At 40.1% G+C, this 23,830-nt stretch overlaps 2 protein-coding genes across 2 annotated transcripts; both read right to left on the reverse strand.

The window, feature by feature from the left end:
- Positions 1 to 162: 162 nt before the first annotated feature.
- On the reverse strand, positions 163 to 11,988 carry LOC138592143 (histone-binding protein RBBP7). Its single transcript, XM_069662803.1, has 13 exons — positions 11,851 to 11,988; positions 11,145 to 11,289; positions 10,177 to 10,322; positions 9,787 to 9,789; positions 8,697 to 8,870; positions 8,474 to 8,589; positions 4,174 to 4,334; positions 3,902 to 4,028; positions 3,738 to 3,815; positions 3,326 to 3,402; positions 3,058 to 3,115; positions 2,023 to 2,133; positions 163 to 1,115 (listed from the first exon to the last, which is right to left on the reverse strand). The coding sequence occupies exons 1-13, from the start codon at positions 11,864 to 11,866 to the stop codon at positions 1,044 to 1,046; spliced, it is 1,284 nt and encodes a 427-aa protein (XP_069518904.1). The 5' UTR covers positions 11,867 to 11,988; the 3' UTR covers positions 163 to 1,043.
- Positions 11,989 to 12,931: 943 nt separating this feature from the next.
- On the reverse strand, positions 12,932 to 20,577 carry hdgfl3 (HDGF like 3). Its single transcript, XM_069662790.1, has 6 exons — positions 20,340 to 20,577; positions 19,435 to 19,511; positions 18,184 to 18,322; positions 17,821 to 17,982; positions 15,817 to 15,951; positions 12,932 to 14,971 (listed from the first exon to the last, which is right to left on the reverse strand). Exons 1-6 carry the CDS (start codon positions 20,421 to 20,423, stop codon positions 14,945 to 14,947), a joined length of 624 nt encoding a protein of 207 aa, XP_069518891.1. The 5' UTR covers positions 20,424 to 20,577; the 3' UTR covers positions 12,932 to 14,944.
- Between the last annotated feature and the right edge of the window lie 3,253 nt (positions 20,578 to 23,830).

Genomic DNA, 23,830 nt, shown 5'->3' on the forward strand with positions numbered 1-23,830 from the left:
TGTTATTTTTGGGTGTTGTATCAGAGTAAAGCTGGCAAAGTGTCACAAGGATTATGCAGCGTTTTTCCAAAATGAGGACTACTTAAATTGTTCAGCTCGTCCTCGGCCAGAGGAAAGTTTGCAGTATTTCTAGAAAAGGTAAAATTTACATAAATGACAAACTTTTTCAAAAGTTATAAAAGTTTTATTGCAATTAGTGGTGCAAGAAACAATACATTGTCAACTTCACTTATGTAACAAAGCAAAATATTTGTTTTCATCTTAAATGGACTTGTTTAGTCCCCCACTTCTCACTCAAGCCAAACACTGAAGAGTTTGTGTACCTTATGAACAGGAGGCAAACAGCAGCAAATGTTTCTTCATAGGACAGTAGCTAAATACAACATTTACTAACAAGGTAACAGCCACAAGTGCCTAACAGGTGGGAAAATAAGAGGATTCCCTGGACATGACCATCAACATCGTGTTCTTACTTTTAAACAATCACACAGTTTGGACAAGTGTAAAACAGGTTTCTCAAAAGCATTTCAGTGCTTAGGTAATCTTCTATTGTTCAGGTTTCCTAACATACCCTAAAGAGAGCAGACTAGTGGTTTTCAGGCAACTTTTAAGTCAAGCTGTAATATAAAATGTTTTCCTTGCATTAGCCCTTTAAAATTAACTGGTCAGAACAATAACTTGCAGGAACTTTGTGCACACTGAAGTTTTCTGCTGTAAAAGTCTTAAGAGCCTTTTCCTACAAACCCCCTCTCCCCTGACACTTGAAATACGACGGCCAGAGCCGGCACAACATTTCTTATCCTGTTAATTCCAAATGCGTAAGTGCTTTTGGGTACCTGGGCCTTATTGAAGTCAAAGCAGGATGAGATGAATCCAACAGTCTGCCTTGTTTGCAAGGGTGGCGTCTATGTGGTCTCTAACTTCCAACATTGTTTATTCATGCATAGAGACGTTTCATTTTTCACCTGATAAGCCAGAGAGGAAAACGACAGGCTGGGCTGGGTCAGGAGGAGAGGGTGGAGGAGGGGCCGTGCACAGCAGCGTTATGATCCCTGAGCCTCCAGCTCTGATGCAGGGGTGTTGTCTGGCTCCTCATCATTGTAGATATTCTCAGCCTGGGAGAAGAACAGGAAGCGAGCGGACAAAATATGTAAGCATTAATGTAGATATTCACAGGTGTCTGAATGATGTTAATCAACCATGAATGAGATTCAAAACATCCTCCACATGTGCTTTTGTGAGTGTATTGGCACTTTAATTAGATAATGATGAAATGCTTTTTAGGTATATCCAATGTATACCATACATCTCACAGTATGGGCATCAACATCTGCCAAAACAGTAAGGAGGCCTGCATGATATGAGGAACATCTGCAATAACATTGTTCAATATTGACGTGATAATCAAATTTATCATATTAGCTATAACTGTAAGCACCTGCTGTTTATCATGTTTAACACAGTGCCAGTGCTTTTCACAAGTTGTCCCTCCTAAATCTAAATTATTTCCAAATAGCTAAAGTGGCTCAGTGTTCAAGTTTCACTGAGGTCTGTTGTCCTACCAGCTCTGACATTGTAAAGCAAGACTAGGTCAAAACCTAGTATGTGGCTGACCGCATCAGGTCAATTTGCACTTTTGTGGGCAATGTGTTACAAGGACTATCCTTAGGTGGCCAATAACAACGTGTTTGAAAGCAGGTGCGCGCTGTGGATGTAGGTGAGGACAGTGGACGAGCAGCGGAGGACCAGCCCCGCCTACTCCCCAAACAAAGTATCCAGAGTCTTATAAACAGAGAGTCGCGTCAGTGCAGGTCTAATATGCTCCATGATCCGCCATTGCAAAGTCTCAAATCTCTCTCTCTCTCTCTCTCTCTCTAAGGCTAAGTACCGTCACTCACTCGCTCAGTCAGTCCCATACAGACTCATGTGTAGGGCTGACAAAAATATCTAACTGGTGCATGGGGAGGAACTGGGGCTAACATAATGCGACTGTTAGTCGTGGTGGACAGCTGCTGTATTCACCATCTGCCAGACTTGCATGATGTTGTCTTCGGACACAGAGCAGATGACCCAGGGTTCATTGGGGTTCCAGGAGAAGTCCGAGATCTTGGCTGTGTGGCCTCCGTGGATGAACTGACAGAAAAAGTAAAAAAACAAAACAAAACACTAATATCAAGAAGTTAACTAGTAAACAGGATTTTTAATTATCAACACGTTCAGAACGTATAAATCTAAAATATGAGTGCATTGAAACTTACTAGTCACACATGAGATGCTGTCTAATCTGCCTAATGTTTATCAGGGGTAAGAAAAAAAAAGTCTCTTCAACTAATTCACAATGCTTTTCTTACAATTTTTTTTATTTTTTTTATTTTTATTTCTTATGCACGAGCCTTACGGAGGAGTTATGGCGGACGTCTTCTTCGTATCCATTTTAGCCTTTACAGTGTGCAGCCTTTTGCTGCAGGCTGCTCAGGAAACTTAGAACAACTGCAGGTGTTTTAAATCATCTCACGTTATGCTACTCAGCCAATCTGTGCACTCAGATAAGCATTGGGTCTGAGTCTGAGTGAGATACACACACAGGGGCAGGACAAAAAGACAACACTCAAGAAAAAAATGGATTTTAGCTGTAAATTAAGAAACGTAAACAGTGAAATCAAGAATAGGTGGACTTAAACTGTTCATTTTGCTCACAGCAATTCAAAACTATGTGTGTGTCATGTTCTGAACTAATGGTGATTATTATTATTATGACAGTACATCTTTATTTTGAATCTCACAACTTAAAAATAGCAAAACAAATCCAAGTGTTGTGATAATATAGAATCAGAAGGGAAGCACATCGTTTTCATAACATCTTTGACCAACCAGCTGATGTGACTTTATGTATTAATGTAGTTAACTGTGAGGTTAAAGCTGGCATTGTCAACATGTTGACAAGTGTAAGCAGGTTTTTTAAGTAATGACATAACTTAAGTACCATGTTGAGTGAAAGAACTAAGGTTGACTTTAACTGAAATCAGAGTCATGCTGATTCTTTGGGACTGGACTTACCAGCAGCTCGGGTGGGCCATCCTCAGCATCCTCTGCTGACTGCTCCTCACCAATTTTACTAGAAAAAGAAAACGTATGTGTCCAGTTTTATATCACAAATAATTACATCCTTATGTGAACTATGGCTAACATTATTAAAAGTCATGTTTATATCATTGTTTTCTCCAATAACTTTCAAAATAATTATTGTTAAACTGAAAATATTTTTTCTTCAACAACCCATCACTATTTCATACACAAGATCTGAGGTGTGGTGGACAGTCTTTACCTGAGATCCCAGACATTGAGGCGTCGGTCGGTGCCACTGGAGGCGAGGATCGTCTCATTGTGAGGAGACCATTGGACCTGATCAATCAGACAGTTGGTCAATGGCAGGTCAATGTAGTGACTGTAATGCAGCAGCAAGGACAAAATATTTTAACAAAATACACCTGGGGCTTTGAAACACCCCAGTTTAAGTATATTTTAATACATTTGGCAAACAATTGTCTGATACAGAGGTTATTTACACACCGTTAACAACTGAGTTTTTTTTTAGATTTTGCTTGAAGGTGCTGTGACAATTAAAGTATATTCATTTTTTATGTCTACATGTATCCTGATCCAAAGAGCCCTTCTATCTATCATTTCCAATTTCCTTTTGTAGTTTTAGAACACTTGGAGGCAATTTAAGTTCTTACCTGGAAAATTTCATCTTTGTGAGACTCAAAGGAGTGGAGCTTCAATTTCAGGTTCCTTAGATCCCACAATGCAACAGTCTGAGAGAAACAAAAGAAAACGTTAACATTTATATTCCATTTGTTTTGTTGTAAGAGGTCAGGGTGCATATTTGGCTTTTCTCTACCTTATCGGCAGAACCAGTGGCGAGAATGAACTCGCTGTAGGGGTTGAAGCTCAGACAGTTGACCTCGGCAGTGTGAGCATCTACTGAGTGGCTGGCTTTGGATGTGTTGTTAGACCGAGTGTCCCATCTGGTGGAGGATGTGGGAGCATCAGAGATAGCAGGGACAATGTTTATTTGATAAGCAATACAAAGATGTTTATAATTAATTAGATGAATCCACATTCACAAAATCATGCAACAGATTCAGCAGCTCATTTGTATGAAACACTTACATCATGAGTTTCTGGTCGTCAGCCACTGAACCAAAAAGGGATTCATGGAGCAAATGCCAGGAAACATCTTCCACCACTGCTGTGTGGCCTGTGAAGATGGTCTTGGCATCCACAATCTTCCTTTCCTTCGGGCCAGGCCCGATGTCCCATAGACAGATGGTCTGGAGAGGACAAATCGGGGGAGCACAATCATTGATCCATATGAGCTAGGAAATGACTTCACTGGGTAAACTTACAATTTGTCCTCAGTGGTTTGGTTTACTAACTGCACACTGCATTTGGTTCTGTTACTCTTTCAGTGCTTTCGGGTTTTTACAGGTGAAAAAATCCTTTATTAAGAATTTGTGCATTTGAAACTTCTTTCTTCACTTCTATTTCACTATATTTTCTGCCAGGAACATTATCATATGCACATAAAAAAATAGGTGCGGAAGGTGTGCGCTTTTATTTTGAAGGACATGGGTTTTCTATGATGTGCATGCAGTAGTAGTGTAGTTTATTCACACTCATATATTTACATTCTTGATGAGCCCTATAGTAGTTGCATTAATTACGCACTTTTTGAGTTTATTCTGTCAAAAAAAGGCTGTTAAAATGATTTGTTGAGGGAATCATTTCTTCTTATGCACCTGCTGATCATTTTGGTTGACTATTATACTGCTGGGTTCTGTGAAGCTGGCATATTGTGATGTTTCGTTCCGTCTCAGGTCCAAACTGCACCATATCTCATTAAATAAATTTGAGTGGCTGAAAAATGTTGGGTCGCGATTCTTCTTTAGCAGGTGATGGTGGGTCCTGAGGCTAGACAAGGCTGAGGCAGTTAAAGGAGGAGGCATTTAGGAATGGGGACAGAGACGGCTACAAACAGGCTAAATACACCTTCAGCCGGGCAGTGAGAAAAGCTAAGCGTATGTACTCTGATAAACTACAGCAGCAGTTCTCAGGGGGAGATGCTGGCTCAGTCTGGAAGGGTCTCAGATAGAAATGTTTCGGTCCTGAACAATTGGTTCAAAAAGGACGAATCTTTTCAGACTTTCATACATTAAATTTGTTCCTTTCGTTCACTCTGCTCCGCTCGCGAGCCGCGGCTTCCCAATCCCTCCCTTCTTCCCTTTAGAAAACCAGACTGATTGATGTTAGCAAGCGACAATTGCTTTTTGGAGGTATCGTTCGTTCTTTTTTCTCACACAGCTGTGTTGGGGGGAATCTCTGATTAGATACATTACAGCCTTAAAGCCCTGTGAATACACAAGGAGCCTCATTCACCTTCATTAGACTTTAGAAAACATCACATAACAAAAACTGTGATGCAGACTCGCAGCACTGAGAGGGGAGAGCACCGTCACAGAGGGAGCGGGTCATCGCGGACTGAAGTGATGACATGATATAAAACTTGTTTGATCATGAAGCCTGATGATCCTCTGCAGCTCTGTATGAAATATATGAACTTTACAGCAGACTGCAGTCTCGGTTTACAGTGACAGAGAGACAGTTTGAGCGTCGAGGAGGGGCGAATGACTTACTGATCATTCATGAACGAGACCGGGTCATCTCTCGGTCGTGAACGAAATGTGTCCCAACAGGTCATTCTGATCCTCGACCACGACAAACTAAGGCGGCGGGGGTTTATCTTTCATGCTTGCACACATCAGCAGTTCACATATGTTTACAGCACTGATAGATGAACACAAACAAAATTAGGTTTATTAGTAGAAGGTCAGCATGTTTTGTAATTGAAGTTCGACTAGTGGCGGCTGGCCAATAGAGGGCGTATATGTACAAAAAAAGATATACATTAATTAATGTTCATTGGAAATGTGGGAAACAAGCGTTAGGCTACTCAGGGACTGTTGCTGGGGCAAGATACGCGCATTTCAACGTGAATTTGGCCAATCAGCGTCGTAGAAAATAAGTAAATTAAGTAAATTCGGTTAGTCTCGGTGGATGAAGTCTGATCAGTCTATGAGTGATGGAAATGACAATGATGGACACTGACACCGCAAACAACTCTGTACGCTCTCTTCTTCAAAATCCATTCGAGAGGAGAAGTTTAAGTGAAAAATTACGGATTAAAGAAACTGGACCGGATCAGCCAGATATTAAAATCAACCAACAAGCGAGTGAAAAAGGTAAAACCTACACCAGAGGATTTTCTCGCAACTGGTACACCAGAAAGGCTAGCTGGATGTAGCCATGTAAATGCGCTATTTTGCTTCCCGTGTTTACTTTTTAAAACTGCTGCCACGGATACAGCATGGACTTGTTAAAAACTGAGTATGGCACAGCACAGCCCCACCTAGAATATTTTCACCAGCCACCACTGAGTTCGACGTTAATATATGAACTATTTTCAACAAACCGACTGTGTAAAGTACAATGAAGTTTTTGTCTTTGTCTTTTATGTTTTTTATTGTGGTGTTTTTGTACTGATATGGACCTATGTGTCTGAAATATAGAAATAAAGTAAAGTACAATTCTACAAGCTGTATTACAACAGCTCGAAAATAAAACAGTGACACAACCGCAAGATGAGATAACACAAGAATGTTTATTTTGAAATATTTTTAAATTATTTATTATATATAGTTATAGTAATATAGTTAACTGTCATATCGTGTTTATTGTATTAGAAGAGCCGTGAATGCAATGGGAGCCGTTCATGAACGAGTGAGAGTGAGGAAGGAGTGAGCGAGTTATGGGTAAACTTATGTCACTGAACGACCTGGTGAACGATTGTAATGAAGGAATCATTCAGCTGAACAAGATCTGAAGATCCGGGTCACTGAAGTGAACGATATCTGCCATCTCTAGTCTCAGACAGCTCACCAGCTGCAAGCCGAAAACCTCCCACTCTGTTAATGACCTGCGCCTTGCCGACGACCTCAATGAGTTTTACTGTCGCTTTGAAAGACAATGGAACAGTCCTGACACCATCCCCCGTGACTCCACTCAACAGCTACAGCTTATCACCTCCACCTCCCCCAGCACCTCAACAGCCCCCTCCCCTCACACCACAGCAACAACCCTCTCTATCTTGGAGAGAGATGTTAACAGGATTTTTAAGAGACAGAAACCCCGCAAAGCAGCTGGACCGGACTCTGTCTCCTCCTCCACCCTGAAGCACTGTGCCAATCAGCTGTCTCCGGTGTTCACAGACATCTTCAACACCTCACTAGAGACCTGCCACATGCCAGCCTGCTTCAAGGCATCCACCATCATTCCTGTCCCCAAAAAGCCAAGGACCAGAGGACTTAATGACTACAAACCAGTCGCCCTGACCTCTGTGGTAATGAAGTCCTTTGAGCGCCTGGTGCACTCACACCTCCAGGACATCACAGACCCTCTCCTGGACCCCCTGCAGTTAGCCTACAGAGCCAACAGGTCCGTAGACGAAGCAGTCAACATGCCCTCCACTTCATCCTCCAGCATCTGGACTCAGCAGGAACCTATGGGGAAAAACGTCTCTGATTCCAGGACCATCAGCACCGGCTCCCCTCAAGGCTGCATTCTTTCTCCTCTGCTCTTCTCCCTGTACACCAACAGTTGCACCTCCAGTCATCAGTCCGTCAAGCTCCTAAAGTTCGCGGACGACACCACCCTCATTGGACTCATCTCTGGTGGGGATGAGTTCGCCTACAGGTGGGAGATTGACCATCTGGTGACCTGGTGTGGTGATAACAACCTGGAGCTTAATGCTCTGAAGACAGTGGAGATGGTTGTGGATTTTAAAAAGAAAGCAGCCACACCCGCCCCCATCACCATCAGTGACTCCACTGTTTCCACTGTGAAGTCTTTCTGCTTCCTGGGGACCATCATCAGCCAGGACCTCAAGTGGGAGCTGAACATCGGCTCCCTCATTAAAAAGGGACAGAAGAGGATGTACTCCGTGCGGCAGCTGAAGAAGTTCAACCTGCCAAAGACAATGATGGTGCACTTCTACACCACCATCGTTGAGTCCATCCTCACCTGTTCCATCACCATCTGGTACACCTCTGCCACTGCCAGGGACAAGGGCAGGCTGCAGCGTATCATCCGCTCTGCAGAGAAGGTGATTGGCTGCAATCTGCCATCTCTCAAGTACCTGTACACCTGTACCTGAGGCTGCGGTCCATCAGGACCAAAACCTCCTGACACAGGAACAGTTTCTTCCCCTCTGCTGCCAGCCTCAAGCGCTTTTAGTGGCTGTATATTGGCGTATGCCCGGTGCCCCGTTTAGTTACATTGTAAATGGAGTAAGACATGTATATTGTGAGTAGAATTCTAAATAAATGTTATCTTTGCCTAATCATCAGTTACTTACATGGTCGTCTGACGCACTGAGGAGGTTACCACTGAGGTTGGGATTCCAGGAGAGGCCATAGCCTTCTTTCTGGTGGCCTTTTAGCCTCAAATCAGGATTACACTCCCCGCTGGGATCTGAAACACACAAGAATACACACTGAATTAACCTTGATGTGTGTTGCACTGGTGCGAACATTCAGATGCATTTGGTAATGGGTATACAAGCACAGCAGGGATCCGACCTGGCTTTGACGGATGCTTTGTGTAGTCAAAGACCAGCACATCAGAGGTGGGAGTCTTTGTGGCAATGATGCAGGGATTCTGGGGCATGTAGCGGGCTCGGTTCACCTCTCCCTCGTGGTTGATCTTGATCTCAATCTCGATTTTCCCACTTACTGAACCAAATCCACCAAACTCTGACAAGAGAACATCGAGACTGCAGTTGATCCAAGGTAGGAAAAGGAAACCAGAGACATGACAACTGCAACTTAGATCCTGCTTCTGACTGGTCTATTTTACCAAGGATGCTGTTATCATTATTATATAATTGGACAAAGATTAAAATATATTTTTATTGTTGTAATAGCAGAATTTCAGTCAGCTATTGCATCTGACAATGCTGACAATGTCAAGCTTAGGTATAAGAACATTTACCAAAGTTACAAACAATAATCACAAATAGTATTTTGGTTTTGCAGAGATGGTGGTGATGGCGAGGGCTCTTAAAATGTTTACATTTCAAAAAATTACTTAATTAAATTGATTATTTTTTTGCATTTGTTAGATTACTATAAGCTGTTATCAACTTTATATCAGCCACAATATATAAAATTATCAATCACACCCTGAAATTCCATAACCGTGCCTCTCTATACTCCATGTCAAAACAATAACAACTTTAATGATCCCGAAAGGGAAATTTACTTGTCTGGCATCTCATCTACCATTCACTAAGAATTAAAAAGTCTGATGGCTGTGTGTACAAAGGATCTTCTTTATCTCTCCGTCCAGCGAAGAGAGAGGAGCCTACCATCACTGTTGTTTCTTTGGTCCATCAAGGTGTTATGAAGTGGATGATCCGTGTTGTCATGTGGGCAGGGTTACTCGTTGAGGATTGTTTTTTCTCTAATCATACTATTTCAACTTTCCCGGAAAGAGTTAATTTTTTAGAGCAACTGTGTAAACACCCACTGCACCCAAAGAAAAACTTTAGACATGGATTGTACTTTGAAATTGTTCAGTGGCCGCACGTACATACCAATATTGCCTCTAATAATATACCAACAGAGTAGTGATCCCTCAGTATACACAGCGGGGCTCCAATCAACATACCTGCTGGAAGATGGAATAACACAGTGTCAATATAAAGACTGAACGCAGCATGACTCAGATCTTGAATATTTAATAAATTCTCTCACTATAAAAAATGTCTAGTCAATAGCTGAACCAGACCCTGACAAAGACTGGTGCCTTAATGTGTATGCATTGTCTTGTTTTGGTGAGAATCAATGAATGCAAAAAAAAAACAGACAAAATAATGTTTGTTTCAAACTTATATCATATAATATTGATATATTATTAGAAATATTATATCATATATATGATATAATATTACCACTTATTGTTCAGTCGTTTTATGCAAAGTCAACACCTACTCCCCTGACCTTTAAGAGACATTCTTTACAGTGGCAACCAGCAAATATTCTATCCTGTTGTATTTACCTCCTTTCTCGCTGTCGTAGTGTGATGCATCAAACTGCGCATCATCATTTGGTACCTGGACGCTGGCAATCACAAGATGGTTCTGCTCATCTGATGTATGGGTCCCCAGAGCCAGTCTGTGAACAGCGTAGTCCTTCCCATCTGGCCTGCAGAGAGCCATAGCAGTGGCATGACGTTTATCTATACTTGGTAGCAAAGATAGTTGTACTTTCTGTTTTTGTTACATTAGAGCAAAACTTTTGGAACAAAAACAAGTTAGGAAGTCATTTGATTCTAAGAGTTATGCAAAATAATAGCTGTCCTAGAGAGGTAGAGGAAAATCTTCTGTCACCTCTTTTGATTGTTCATTTTATTTGGCCAATCGCAGAGCTTTTTCTAATTATAGGTACTTATGTGTATGTCATTAGACATGTCTTGATCATGAAATAATGATGCGACCAGCATAGGAATGATTGTCTGGTAGTATTTGAGGTGAGAGAATACATTTTATACCTCAATATATTAACAATATCAACCAAATTTCTCTTGCTTTGCTGTATTAAAACACACAGCATAGGTTATACAGTGAAGGAGTAGTTTAACCAAACTTTATTTGGCTAACAGACAAAGCAATCAGCATTGTCTCTCCCACTCCTGACCAGATGTTGGCTTTGATGCACAGCTTTATTGCACAGCTTTATTGTTTGCAAACCCAAGATGACAAAGAAAGATTAATGTTGCAAAAAAGAAAAAGAAAGATAGGAAGGCTTCATTAAGAGCTGCAAATGACTGTTAGGTCATCCATCCAGGTGGTTTAGGGTTAGTGACACTGTTAGAAGGGCAACAGAACATCTCCTGAAACAACAGCAGTGCCGGAACGTAGCCAGATCTGGAGGACACTTGCTGGGATAAGTGTCTTCACAGAAACCTGTTGACTTTGCTGGAATTTAAACAGTTTCTACGAGCTGTACAATTGAGTTAATAAGTACCTGTTAACATCTGGAAGCCACTGTACAGTAAGGCTAGGCCACTCCAGCGCGTGAGTCATCACCAGGTCATACAGGAAAGGAGTGTTTTTCTTCCAGATCTTGTACTCTTCATTGATGACCCTTTCTTCCACTGCATCATCATACACTTCAGCAGAACAACATGGTATGAGTAGGGGGGAGATTAAAGCAAGTTATTACAGGTGATAACTAGATAAAGTTGATTAAGCACACACTGTGAGATGGTAAGTATAAACAGCTTGGTCCGGGTGGCCAATGAACAGCTCCACTGGAGCATTTGGGGGTTCACCCAGTGCCTTGCTCAAGGACTCCTTCAGACACACTCTGAAGGAATTCAAGGACTCCTTCAGACTTTAAGAAAGATCATGAGGTGGTAGGGTATTAAGGTATATTATTAAATTTGATTACTAGATGAAGGTTTTCTGCTGGCTACCATCCACTAGGCTAATGGTTCATAAGGGTTAAGTGAGTTATAGCATCTAAGCATCAGGCAAACTCGTGTGTGAATACTGAACTTAAACAGTAAAGGTTTTTATTTGGCCGACAACAATACGAACTTAATAAAAACCCTACAAGCCACCTGATAGTTTAAGCTAGCATATCATGCTAGAAGAGCCCATGGAGCAGCATACAAAGCGGCACACGAGGAAAACGCGCCGCCCCATATTTCCAGTTCTAGAAAACCTACCCTCTTTATCAGCCATTATCCAAAGTCTGCGCTTAGTCACAATGCTCGAAAGCAAAGCAACTATGAAGACGGCGTTATAGTTAATACTGCTGTTCCCCTAGCTAGTATTGCTCCGCTTGTGTCACTGTAAAGCGAAGATCCTTCCTTTTCAGCGCCGATTTACTTGATACCTGCTACGCATGCGTGGGTGCGCGCACATTAATGAAGTTCAACACTGCGCGTGGACTGCGCATGGATGAATGAAAGGACAGCAACTTGTGAGTGCTGCAAACTGAGTGAGGCTTCCCACTCGGATTCATCCTTTTAAAACATGTACTGTACTGTAGGCCTATACATTAAAGCTTTACGACCTCATAGAATATGATTCTGCTCATGCAAATAAATTGCAACACAGCTTTTGACAAAGATAAGAAGCAATTACACGGACAGAATACTCAGAGGAAATGTGTAATAATCGAAAATGTAAAGACGGCCAATGTAACAAATAAATATATATTAAATAAAAAAATATTTTCCGCCAAAGTGATGCAAAAAGGGTCCAGTAAGTTCACTGAATGAGTTAGTATGTTAAAATTGTGATAAACTTTCTCAAAGTAATGAGAATGTTAAACAACAAGGTTTTGGTCCTATAAATAATGAGGAAAATTTCAAAATAATGAGGTAATATGTCAGACATGCTGTAAAACATTATAGGATTATCTCAAAGTACTGACAGTATCTTAGAATGATAATAAAGCTTCTCAAAATAATGATAAATAAATAAGAGATTCTCTCTATAGTGTTTTTAATGTTTCAGTTAAAAGTCAAGGAAGACATCAGCTAACATGGAAATGTGAGCATATAGGCGTGTTAGCACTGTAATGTTTAGAATTAGCTCAAGAACAGATGAGCCCAGGTGCATCTGAGGACAACATAGCAGACTTAATTCAAGTAACAGCATGGCCTTTCCTTTTGTTCCACCCTCAGGAAAAATTCTGTTGTCCCTTCAGTGCTATGAATCTTAGAATGAAGAAGTGTTCATGTTTTCACCAATGCAACAATTTTGTCTTGTGGTGTGTAATGAGTAATAACAGACTCAGTATGCATTCCAATGAGTTTATTTTGTAAAAGTCTCGTCCATAAACAGCAAAAACAGTTTACAGTAAATTACAAACTCTGAAAATGCAAAACATGTTCCAAATACGAGCATAACAAAGATTTGAAACAAATAAAAAAGCATGAATTTACATACAGATCAGCTATCATCAAAAAATAAATAGGTCTATATCTCATGACAACAACAGTGGAAGCAAAGTAAAAGAAACTGGCAGAGATCTAAAAGAAAATGTAGTCTGGTGTCATCTTTAATTAATCAAAAAAACTCTCACAGGGACATTAACAGGTTTGGAAATTGTAAAATGCATTATCACACTGTATGTTTTGCACAAATGATCAGATGAAAACCACCTTCACAGCTCTCTGTTTCCTTAGAAAGTTAATGTGGTTCAGTTTACTGCCAGGTTTAGATGCTGAGAAACAAGACTAGCGGATTCTTGTTCCTCCAAGTCTGTCAATACCAACAACTGACACCTGATTTTAAACTACGAACCAATGGACACTTTCATATAAGAATGATCTGGAGTACAACAGTAGAGAAGAGTACAACATGCCACTATAAAAAGCTTTGAAATATACAGTGATCTATTTCACAGATACACAGAAGAACAGATGTATCACTTTTCCATAAAAAGATGAGCTTTTACCTAGAGCAGTCCGAGTAGAATAATGGCCCTATATTCTACAAAGTAAAATATACAGATATAGTTAATATTGAGTTACAATGTGTAACCCAGTTGTGCACAACACTTCATACATCTATCTATGTATTTCCATTCGTCTTTTTCTGATTACATAAAAGAGTAACATATAGGGTGATGGATAATGTTCCACAGTTACTGACTATTCAATTAGTCCCTCCTATAATCTTTGTAAAAAAAGCTATTTCAAGCTACAGCTAGAGTGATCAGTTCACTGCAATACCCAACATATATCATAGATGGTAGAGGAGTATATATATGGAGTTCTTATCAAATGCATTTGTACACAGTGACAAGTGATGGTGAGTGATTTACTACCAATAGGTATGCATGGCCCAGTATAAATACTGATTGATGTATATCTACACCAAGTGTGATTATGAAGTAATGGGAAGAACACAAGACTCTCCAATCCACTGTTTCTATGGCCTGAATGGGACATGTAGGGACATTATTGTAACATGTCACATATCGAGTAGAGACGCACACTTTTTTTATTGTGAAAGATTTCACAAACTAATGTAAAAACAACCTTCTGAGTACCTATTATAAGTCCATTTTCTAACCAATAAAGAGGCAGCAAGTCATCTCTTTCACCATTCCATAGCACATGTATGTTGAATATACAGTATATATACTGTAAACATATCTAGTGACTTTTTGAATTTTTAATTTAAACAGACCTGTGACTAAATGTAAAACAGTAAATGGACTGCATTTATATAGTGCGATTGTAGTCTTCCAACCATCCTAATCGCTTTTGAATGGTCGGAATAGCTTAACTAATTAACTTCCCCTAACAGGTCATGAAAGGGGAACCTTACAATTTCAAACCTTGTTAGTCTGATTGGTCTAGTAGGAGGGCTACAGATAAACAATTAATGTTATCACAACTCATAATGGTTACCATTAAAAGTCTTCAAGTTCGTAATGCCCCTTCAAATATCCTATATTTCCTTTTAATTAGCAATATGAACAAGCATTAGGAGTCAAAAGGTAAAAGTGATTCAAAATCGAATTCCTTCTATTTTAGAGAGTTCAACATTTGTATTTTGAGTTGAGTTTTGAAGTTTAAGCACTGAAAACATAGTGTGACATAATGCCCAGTCTCACCCCGGCATCGGCATGATGATGACACCAGTATCAGTATGGGAATACCTTTCAAATTGATACAGGAAGTCCAACAGAGAAGTTCAGGAGACAATGGTCCAGTAGATGGTGCTGATGAGAAATCATGTTGTAGATTCTGCTTTCCAATATCACAGCTACAAAGAATGATTTCCCTTTGCTCTCTTCACTTAATGTTCTTCTATGAGCAGCTGGTTCTTTGGGGACACAATAATAAAGATACACATCTATTATTACCAGCAATTCATATAGTGATCAGGCCAAAACTGAACAAATGAGACAAAAGATTGGGTTTTAAATATAATGTTTAAAATAGCACAATTAACTGATTTATATAGAAAAATGGGCACCTCCTGATGTGGAACAAGTTAGTTAAACCTGTGATATTTGATATCTGTGACGGTGGACACAACTGTGAGATATGATAACCTGAAGTGGATATGGGGTATGTGTTAGCAAACAGCTGCATATTTAAACATCCAGGAAACACAGAGCAACGTTAGCATTCATCAATTTCTGTTTGTGTCCACCTGTTGAATCAAAGTCCAATAATCTGTCTCTGGTGACACTCTTTTGGTTTCAAACTCCCTTAGAAAAACATCAGACTTTAGGAGACAGACAGTGTGCTCTTTAGCCTTCGACTTTCAGATCCTTGTGGTTGTGCTTTCATTCATTCACAGAACAGCCAAAGTGCTTTTGGTGATTCACTAGATTTTTAAGCGTTTATGTAATTGTGGTGGGATAATGGCAGCTTGTCTAAGTTTCAAGAGGGGTTAGTCTATATCTAGACAACAGTAGTAACAGTGTTACATGTGTGTGCTCTACTTGTCCTCAAGCTACTTGTTTTTTTTAGCGCAGTCAAAATAGTGTAAGTTCTGCCTTTTCTGGGCTCGATGGGAAATCACCCACTGCTGCTTTCACCAACAGTAGCTGCTGTATTTCTCTGGAATTATACTAACAACAAAACAGAAAAGACAAAAAAATAAATTTGAGCGCTGCTAAGGCTGCAAGTGAAGCATATGTATGTTTTTGTGAATCCCACCTTACTGTCGGTGGTATTTTGCATGATGTCATTATCAGGGTCTCCTTCCTCTGAGCCGCTTTTCTGGTCGTCTTCTTTCCCATCCTTCTCCAGGTCATCCTCTCCAGATGAGATCCTGGACAGCTTGGAGGATTTCTGCAACAGACACACAGATCAGGCAGCAGGGACACAGCAGGTAGCAGTACATCATGCTTTAAAGGTGATAACATTACCATTTACATTGTAAAGCAGCCCTAGATGACTTTACTGCACACAATTTGCCGACAGCAAGCAATTTAAAAAATGGATCTCCAAACTTCAATACAAATCACAGATAACAGTGAACAGTTCACTTAAAAGAGTATACCACAAAGCACTCACTCCTGTAAAATCAGAAGAACAAATAAAAGAGGCAGCTTTATTTATTGTTTAGAAATATGGAGTGACAGAGAGAAAGAGAGAGCAAAGAGAGAGAGCACAAAATGAATGTAAAGGAAATCACAACCTTGTTGGGACATACATAACACTGATCAGACAACAATAGGCCACCAGAGAGTGAAGCTAGGATTGATGAGATAAGGTTCTGTCTGCAGCGTTAAGAGCCATTCTAACACTTTTTTACTTGTAAGCAGCAACCAAGTCTCAATGAAACAAGGCCATAAAAAAGGCAGTAGTTGTCATGTTATGAAAGCCCAAAGGCTTCAAGAGCATTATTTCAAAATCAGCAGATTCACCACTGATTACTGTGTAATCCCCCCCCATGCAATACACTCAGCCCAAGCGGAGGAAATTCAGGTTCCTCTTTGTAATGCTCCTACACACACACACACACACACACACACACACACACACACACACACTGTGTTTCAACAATGTGACAGGACACACATTACACATTAGCACCCTGCTCCCCACCAGTTCCACATTCCTTCAGATGCACTTGTGCTGTGCGTAATGGAGCCCAGTTGCTAGGCAACAGTGGTTGCTAAGTGAGGAGCAGGATGCGTGTGACTTTTTCAACCTGCTTCCATTTACAGCAGCAGTGGCTTTTGCACTAATAAAGTAAGACGCAATGGCAGTGCTTGTCAGTCTTCTGCACCATGTCTCCATCCATTCAAACATGAAAGCTGTTTTCAAAAAGGCAAGGTCACTCAGAAGAGGACAGCGTTATGAAGACAGTAAGATCATCGGGAACAGAAATTGACATAATTGGATGAATGAAATGTGGAGAAAGGTCACACACATTTTCAGCAGGAAAAACATCAGCCAGGTTGCCCGTTTTAAAATGAATACCTCAACTGACTCAAGCCTGGAAAAAAACTATAATGCATTAACTAATCTCTCTATTCTTCCTGATTAACCTAAAACAGATTTTTAGTAATAGTACGCAAACAGGAGGGAATAGTGCATCTGCTGGGGATCATGTTCACTAGCTGATTAATCCACAGTTGCTGTCCTAGTGAGTGTCTCCAGAGGGACTAAGTGTAAATAAAGTACAGTGTGCATGCTAATGATAATGCAGGAGCATGTCACTTGGTACAACGGGACAACAGGTTGTTAGCCCTGCATGCATTTAGGACTGATAATGATCAGAGGACACAACAAATGTGTTAAAATTCTAGTGAGTGATACCAGCATGTTTGTATATCATCACACCGCAACACTCCAAAGCAACAGTTTATGGAGCCTTTTAAGTACAATACTCAAGATCCTGAAATACTGTTAACTATACCTTCAACTTCCTGGGTTGATAATATGTGGGGGGACAGTCTGGGAATAGATTTTTCTGTCAGTGTCACAAATGTGACACCTCTGGTGACCTCTGTCTGTATTGTTCCTGCTAAACCTCAAATAAGCAAACATGACTTGAGGTAATCAAAAGATTGCTTTTAAATTCAGACTTTAACTTCTAAACCGATCATATCATTTTCAGGCTTGTTGTCAGTGTCACATTATCTTTACTGCTCTTATCATACACAGTTGTCCTGGCTACTGTTGGTATGTTCACCAGCTGACGCACAGTACCTTGGATGTAGCTGTCTTTTTCCGTTTAGATCCGGTCTTGTCTCCCTTTAGCTTTTCCTTGTCGTCCTCCTCCTCAACAGAGTCGCCCTCCTCTCCCTCACTGCTTCCATCAGCAGTGTTTCCCCCCTCCTCTGTTTCTGAAGAACTCTGTTGCTGGATGGCCTGTGTACAAACCACATCCACCATTTTTTAAACTAAAAACAGAAATGGTTTGTCCACTGCTACTGACAGAAATTATGTATGTGACATTGCAAATTAAGAGAATTAATTAATCTTCCTTACCCAAACAATACCAGCTTTAAACAGCCCGTTCATTTGTGTCTAACAGTTTTGGTGTGGCGACAATGTAGACTCCCAACTGACCTGATAGCCTGTGAACTTGACTCCAGGGTTGTTCTCGATCTCCCACAGGCCCTCATTGAATCCTTTCCTCTTGTTGGATTTGCCAAATTTGTCTTTATACTCTTTGTAGGGCAGAAGATCCTTAGGGCCCAAGAATGCACTAAAGAAATGAGTAGAGACATTTAAAACTACTTCAATTCATCAGGAAAACCTGATATTTTAGGAGTCAAATTGTGTGATCACAAAATAAATAAGTCTATAAGTAAAAGTCACAGAAAATATTCAAACTAATACAATATGAACACTAAACTTAATAACATATAGAAGAAAAAAAATGGCCCTATTTATTTAGTATATGCTCATACAGAAGCTGGATATCAAACCGCAATATGGTTTAAGTTTAGGTTACGTCTGTATACTCTGATTGATATGTTGCTGACTTTATAGCTTAATAAAAAAAAGTTCCAAAGCTGTTATATAGGCCACATGATTACAGGTGGTGGAATGTGAGTGATCGGAATCATGTGACCAGTTTCCTATAAAACTGAGCATACTCTATCTGTGGATTAAGTTTGTAAGATGTTGAAAGCTCCAGAAAATGCTAGTGGTGACCTTGAGTAAAAATAATGACTTATACTCCCAAGGTCAAGTCAACTTTCACAAGCAGCTTTAAACAAGTTTATATTTCCTAAAGTAAGGTATTGTAACGTATTGCATCGGCGGGGATATCTACGGTGGCCCTGAGAGCTCAACGCACAGCAACTTAAGAAAACACATGCAAATACACAAAACACAAGCAAATAAAGAAAACATCTTCTGCATTTTTCTATTTGCTGCGTTTTTCTGTTTGCAGCGTTTTTCTATTTGCTGCGTTTTTCTGTTTGCTGCGTTTTTATATTTGCTGCATTTTTCTATTTGCTGCGTTTTTCTGTTTGCTGCTCGTTTTCTAAATGCTGCGCATGTGTTGTCAAATTGATGAAGATGTTTTCTTAATTTGCTTGTGTTTTGTGTATTTGCATGTGTTTTCTTAAGTTGCTGTGCGTTGAGCTCTCAGGGCCACCGTAGATATCCACATTTTCCATCCACGACAATATGCAATAAGCCTTGCTTATGCACAAACCAACTTCATGTGGCAGCAAGGTCAAAATCTGTGAAAGTCCTGTATGGGGCAGCTGTATCACATCGCTAACATTTGTATATAGTGGCTGATTTCCTGAAAACATAACACAAGTGGAAGCGGAATGCGGCACATCCCAGAAAAAAGATGCCTACGTTTCATGGGTGCCAAAGAAGAAGATGGGGTACTTGTTGGCTGGTGGTTTGACAGCTCCTTCTGGTAGCTCATCAATCTAAAGGACAGGGAGAGAAAAAACTGTAACTTATTTTTCCACACTCCTCCTTTTTACAGTGTTTTTATATTACCAGTCATCTGTTATTGTTTACCACATTACCTTAAAAGAAAGAGGCTACTACGGGGTTACTATGGGTCATAAAGCGTGGGAGAACTTTAAATAAACGGAATCAGCCTCACCTACTGTTTAATGGTTAAAGGATGCTGGTGTTAACCTGTTGTAAGGGGTTAAAAATGGAGCCTGACAGCATGCTGAACTGTGGAAATCCACAGCAACACAAGGCATGATAGTCCATGTGCGCCACTGAATTTGAAGCGATACTCTGCTACCAGTTGGCTTAACTGTAAAACACATTTATTGCAAATAAGTCGGGTGTACTAATAGTAGTGGTGAAACAGAGGCGCTACGGGTTACCTGAGGTCAACCACTGGTTCCTTTATTCCTCGGATGACAGCTGAATGCAAACATTAAAATTAAAAACACGTGTTGAGCTTATTAGGGGAATATTTTAAAATGAAAAATTGCGAAGAAAAGCCGGAATGATGCAGGGAATATATTGAGAAATGCAGCCCAATAATGGTTACGTTCTTTCCCATTTCTAAAATGTCTTCATTTTGACTCAATCTGGCGGAAAACAAAGGCGTCTGTTAGAAGATTTTGCCGTCAATTACAGATAAAGGCAAAACAAATGTGGCTGTGCAGTCGGACCCAGTCGAGCTCCGGGCGTCGTAGCATCCCTCCTGTTACCCCAGCGAAGCAGCGGCTGTATTGTGTAAGTCAACCCCGCCTCCCTGTGCTTCTAGCCCGGCCGCATCCCAGACTCACCCTCGCCGGCCAGTGCGGGTATCCCTTCATCTTAGCGAAAACCAAATCTCCTGCCTTGTATTCCCGCGGCCGTGGTCGAGCCATATCGCTGGATTAAAACTGAGGTTTGAGAAGACTTTATAATCCTTTGCAGTTCTCCCCGGGGCCCTCAACGCAGGGCTAAATTATCGACCATCAATGTTTTTATATCAAGACTGCAGTTTACACGGAAATAAATAATTAAAAAACGCGGAAAACGGGGCCTGAGAGAGGGCTATCCTCTTACGCACAAAATCAGGTGTAAACGTAATCGAGAATGGCTTAAGTTGCAGCAGGGTACCTGTAAGAAACGCTGCCAGAATAGGGACAAAACTTCCGGTCTTCAAAATAAAAGCAATGCTGACGAAAATGAGTCTCCTGTTTATTTTAGTCGTGGTAATAACTTCAAGAAATATTACCCCGGGGTGTTCTTAAAACTAAGATTTACCTTTTTTAACATGTGCTGTCTACACTCTTACACCTTGCAAGAGGTAACATTTAATGTGATGTAAAAAAAATTCCAATATTTTAGTTCACATTTAATAAGACAGGACAAAATCCACCAGAATATCACAAGCAACTGCTGATTTCTAATCTTATTCAGACACATAACTCCAATATGATGTGTCCGTTTTATCAGTCATTCCAAAATGTAATGACAGTTGGCAGCCACTTGGTGGTAGCATCTCCTAAGTAATGGTAGCAAACTGAGGCACCTGGGGTCCGTTTCACAAAGAAGGTTCAACAAACCTGAGTCTAACCCTGAACTCTGAGTTAATCTACTCTGAGATAGGAAACTCTGACTTTCCTGAAGAAAACCTGCTCGCGGCCAGGTTAGGTTCATAGAGGCTGTTACTACGGTAACTGACCGAGAGCTTAAGTTACCTCCCTTTGTGAAACGGAAAACTCAGAGTTTCCCTCATTTCAGGGTTAACAGATTCAGATATTTCAATAAACCTGCTTTGTGAAACGGACCCCTGATCCTTTCTTGATCCTTGCAGACAAGAAGTAGCTGTTACCAATCCAACTTCTTTTTTTATCTACTTCAGCTATTACAACTGCTTGACACAATTTTTAGTGTATAATATGTAACAACAATTTTAGGAAATCATACACAAAAGATGAGAGCAAAAAGACACCAAGATTATTTTTTGCTATCACTAATTAAAAAAAAAAATTAAAAAATTAAATGATAGGTGTCAGTTTTGTAATACGATAAGGGATTATGAAATGCGCTCCAGCACATTATCAGAATGGATCAAATGGTTATCTAGCTTCAGCGGCAACAGACAGCTTCACCCTCAATCCTACTGGTTAAAATACATCATCAGCAAGACCAGAAAGCACCTGACTACTTCCTCAACTGCATGTTTATAGCAACAGTCAATGATGCATAAAAATGCTCTTTTCACAAGAGTGATTTATACTAAGACATAAAGTGTATGTCTGTGCATGTATATGTACAAATATTTTACTCTCTACAAACGTGTTTTAATGATGTGTGGAGATTTATACCCTTTGTATATACCCTGTTGTAGCTCCATATGTTAAATGAGATTTACACATACATGTGATTGTTTCTTTTCGGTTTGCTGGCCGGGTAACTGCAATAACATGTTTTATATTTGAGTTATCCCTTATTCACAACCGCAGCACTCCTTTTACAATGTTTCCAAAATATTTTCAGTGTTTCTCAGAGTTCTTTGAGAAGTGAATCTGCTCTGAAACTCGGAAACTTGGAAAGAGAGGACCTAAAAAAGGGATCCTGGAAGCAGGGGTATTTGCTCTTGACTCATTGTTTGCTCCCTGTTGAAGAAAAGTCCAATCACATGTCATATTTATTCTGTTAGGTGGCATTGATGGCAGCTTTGCCAAAGACAAAAACAACTGCAGGTTGAATTTGTTACTAAATTTATAATATACCTGTGAAAATGACGGTCAGAATAGCTATGTTTAACAAGACATTAGGGCAGAAATTGATGAAGCTCATTATATTCCCATTTTGAAAAAAACCCAAAAACAATTAGACACTTTATGTCTTATTTACAAAAAGTATTTCATAATCACAAGAACAGATCTACACAATGAGAGAAAAGATTTTGTCATTAGGAGATCACAATCTGGTCGCTAGGAGAAACGATTTGTAATCATGAGAGATAAAAACTGAGGTTTGAGAAGACTTATAATCCTTTGCAGTTCTTCTGGGAAACTGGAGAGGTGGCGTTGGCATCCCATATTGTTTTAACTACTCCAGACTGTCAAATTCAGCTTTCCGCCTGAAAAATCCTAACAATTTAGGATGCCTGTGGAGAGTTTTCCTATGATTGTTAAAGGTGGGACAGGAAGCTTTAGTGAACCCAGCACTAAGCTATAGACTTTGTTACCTGACCGGAAGGTTTTACAGCGACATCATCTGCAGAAATTATATAATGCCCTCACTGACAGCATGTGCACACGAATGGTGACCAAATCACATTCTTGTGTCAACATGGCCTTTTCCAATATTAGCATGATAACATAAGACAGACCTGGACCTTTTGACATCAACAGAGATACAGTGAATTCAAGGAGCATTCAGATAGTCCGGTGGCTGATGGTCAGATGAAACTGCAACTAGCTGTAATATCACTTGTTGACTGAGATACAGATTCTCTGAATGACCAACATGTTACAACAGACACAACTACAAATCCATAATGTCTTAGCACTTATACTGATTTGTCCGACTGGGCCTATTCTGCAGTGGAATTCAGAAACATATGTCAAGAAAAGGGTGCTTTTAAGAAGGTTCGCTGATCACATAGCCCAATACCAAAGAAAAGCTCACAGTTATGAATTGGGATTTGATTGTAGTGGGTCTTTTTCTCCCTCAGGAGACAGATATCTATGATGTTTGAGGCTAGGGTCTGTCAAGGAATGACTGGTTTTGTGAACAGATTTGTGAACTGATTCTTCTGGCTTCATTGATGAAATAGTGGCGAGGTTGAGAATGACAGGATGGAAAGAATAAAAGGACATGGCCAGGGAGAAGTGAACAGAGGATGGAGAAAGGGATGGCTGGGGAGGAGAAATTGGTATAAAGCTCCTAATTTTTAATAATAATTGTCTTGGAGGAGCAGTTGATGGTCCTTCCCCTGGATCTGAATCGTGTTTTGTTGGTTCTTCTTCATCTTTGGACTTTTCATCTTGAGGTCCGTCCTGTTCAGAGCCAGCATTTGATGTTGGGATCTCATCCTTGTCCTCCATTTTCCCTTTCCATAACATCCAGGAACAACTTAATATGTTGCATTTGAATCTTCACCAGCCTCCGAATATGTGTGGTATCATAGGGCATTGATGCATAGAGCATCATATAAAGCAACGAATGAATTTGTTGTATTTGTATTTTAAGTTGTTCTTTTATGTGATCTGTTGTACATTTAAACATTTAAAATAATCAATCTTTAAACTGGACCTAATATTCTTATTTACAA

Source organism: Semicossyphus pulcher, unplaced genomic scaffold (genome assembly GCF_022749685.1).
Source record: "Semicossyphus pulcher isolate SPU_LCO1_2020_fin unplaced genomic scaffold, fSemPul1.0.p SCAF_1, whole genome shotgun sequence".
In the NCBI taxonomy this organism is placed as follows: domain Eukaryota; kingdom Metazoa; phylum Chordata; class Actinopteri; order Labriformes; family Labridae; genus Semicossyphus; species Semicossyphus pulcher.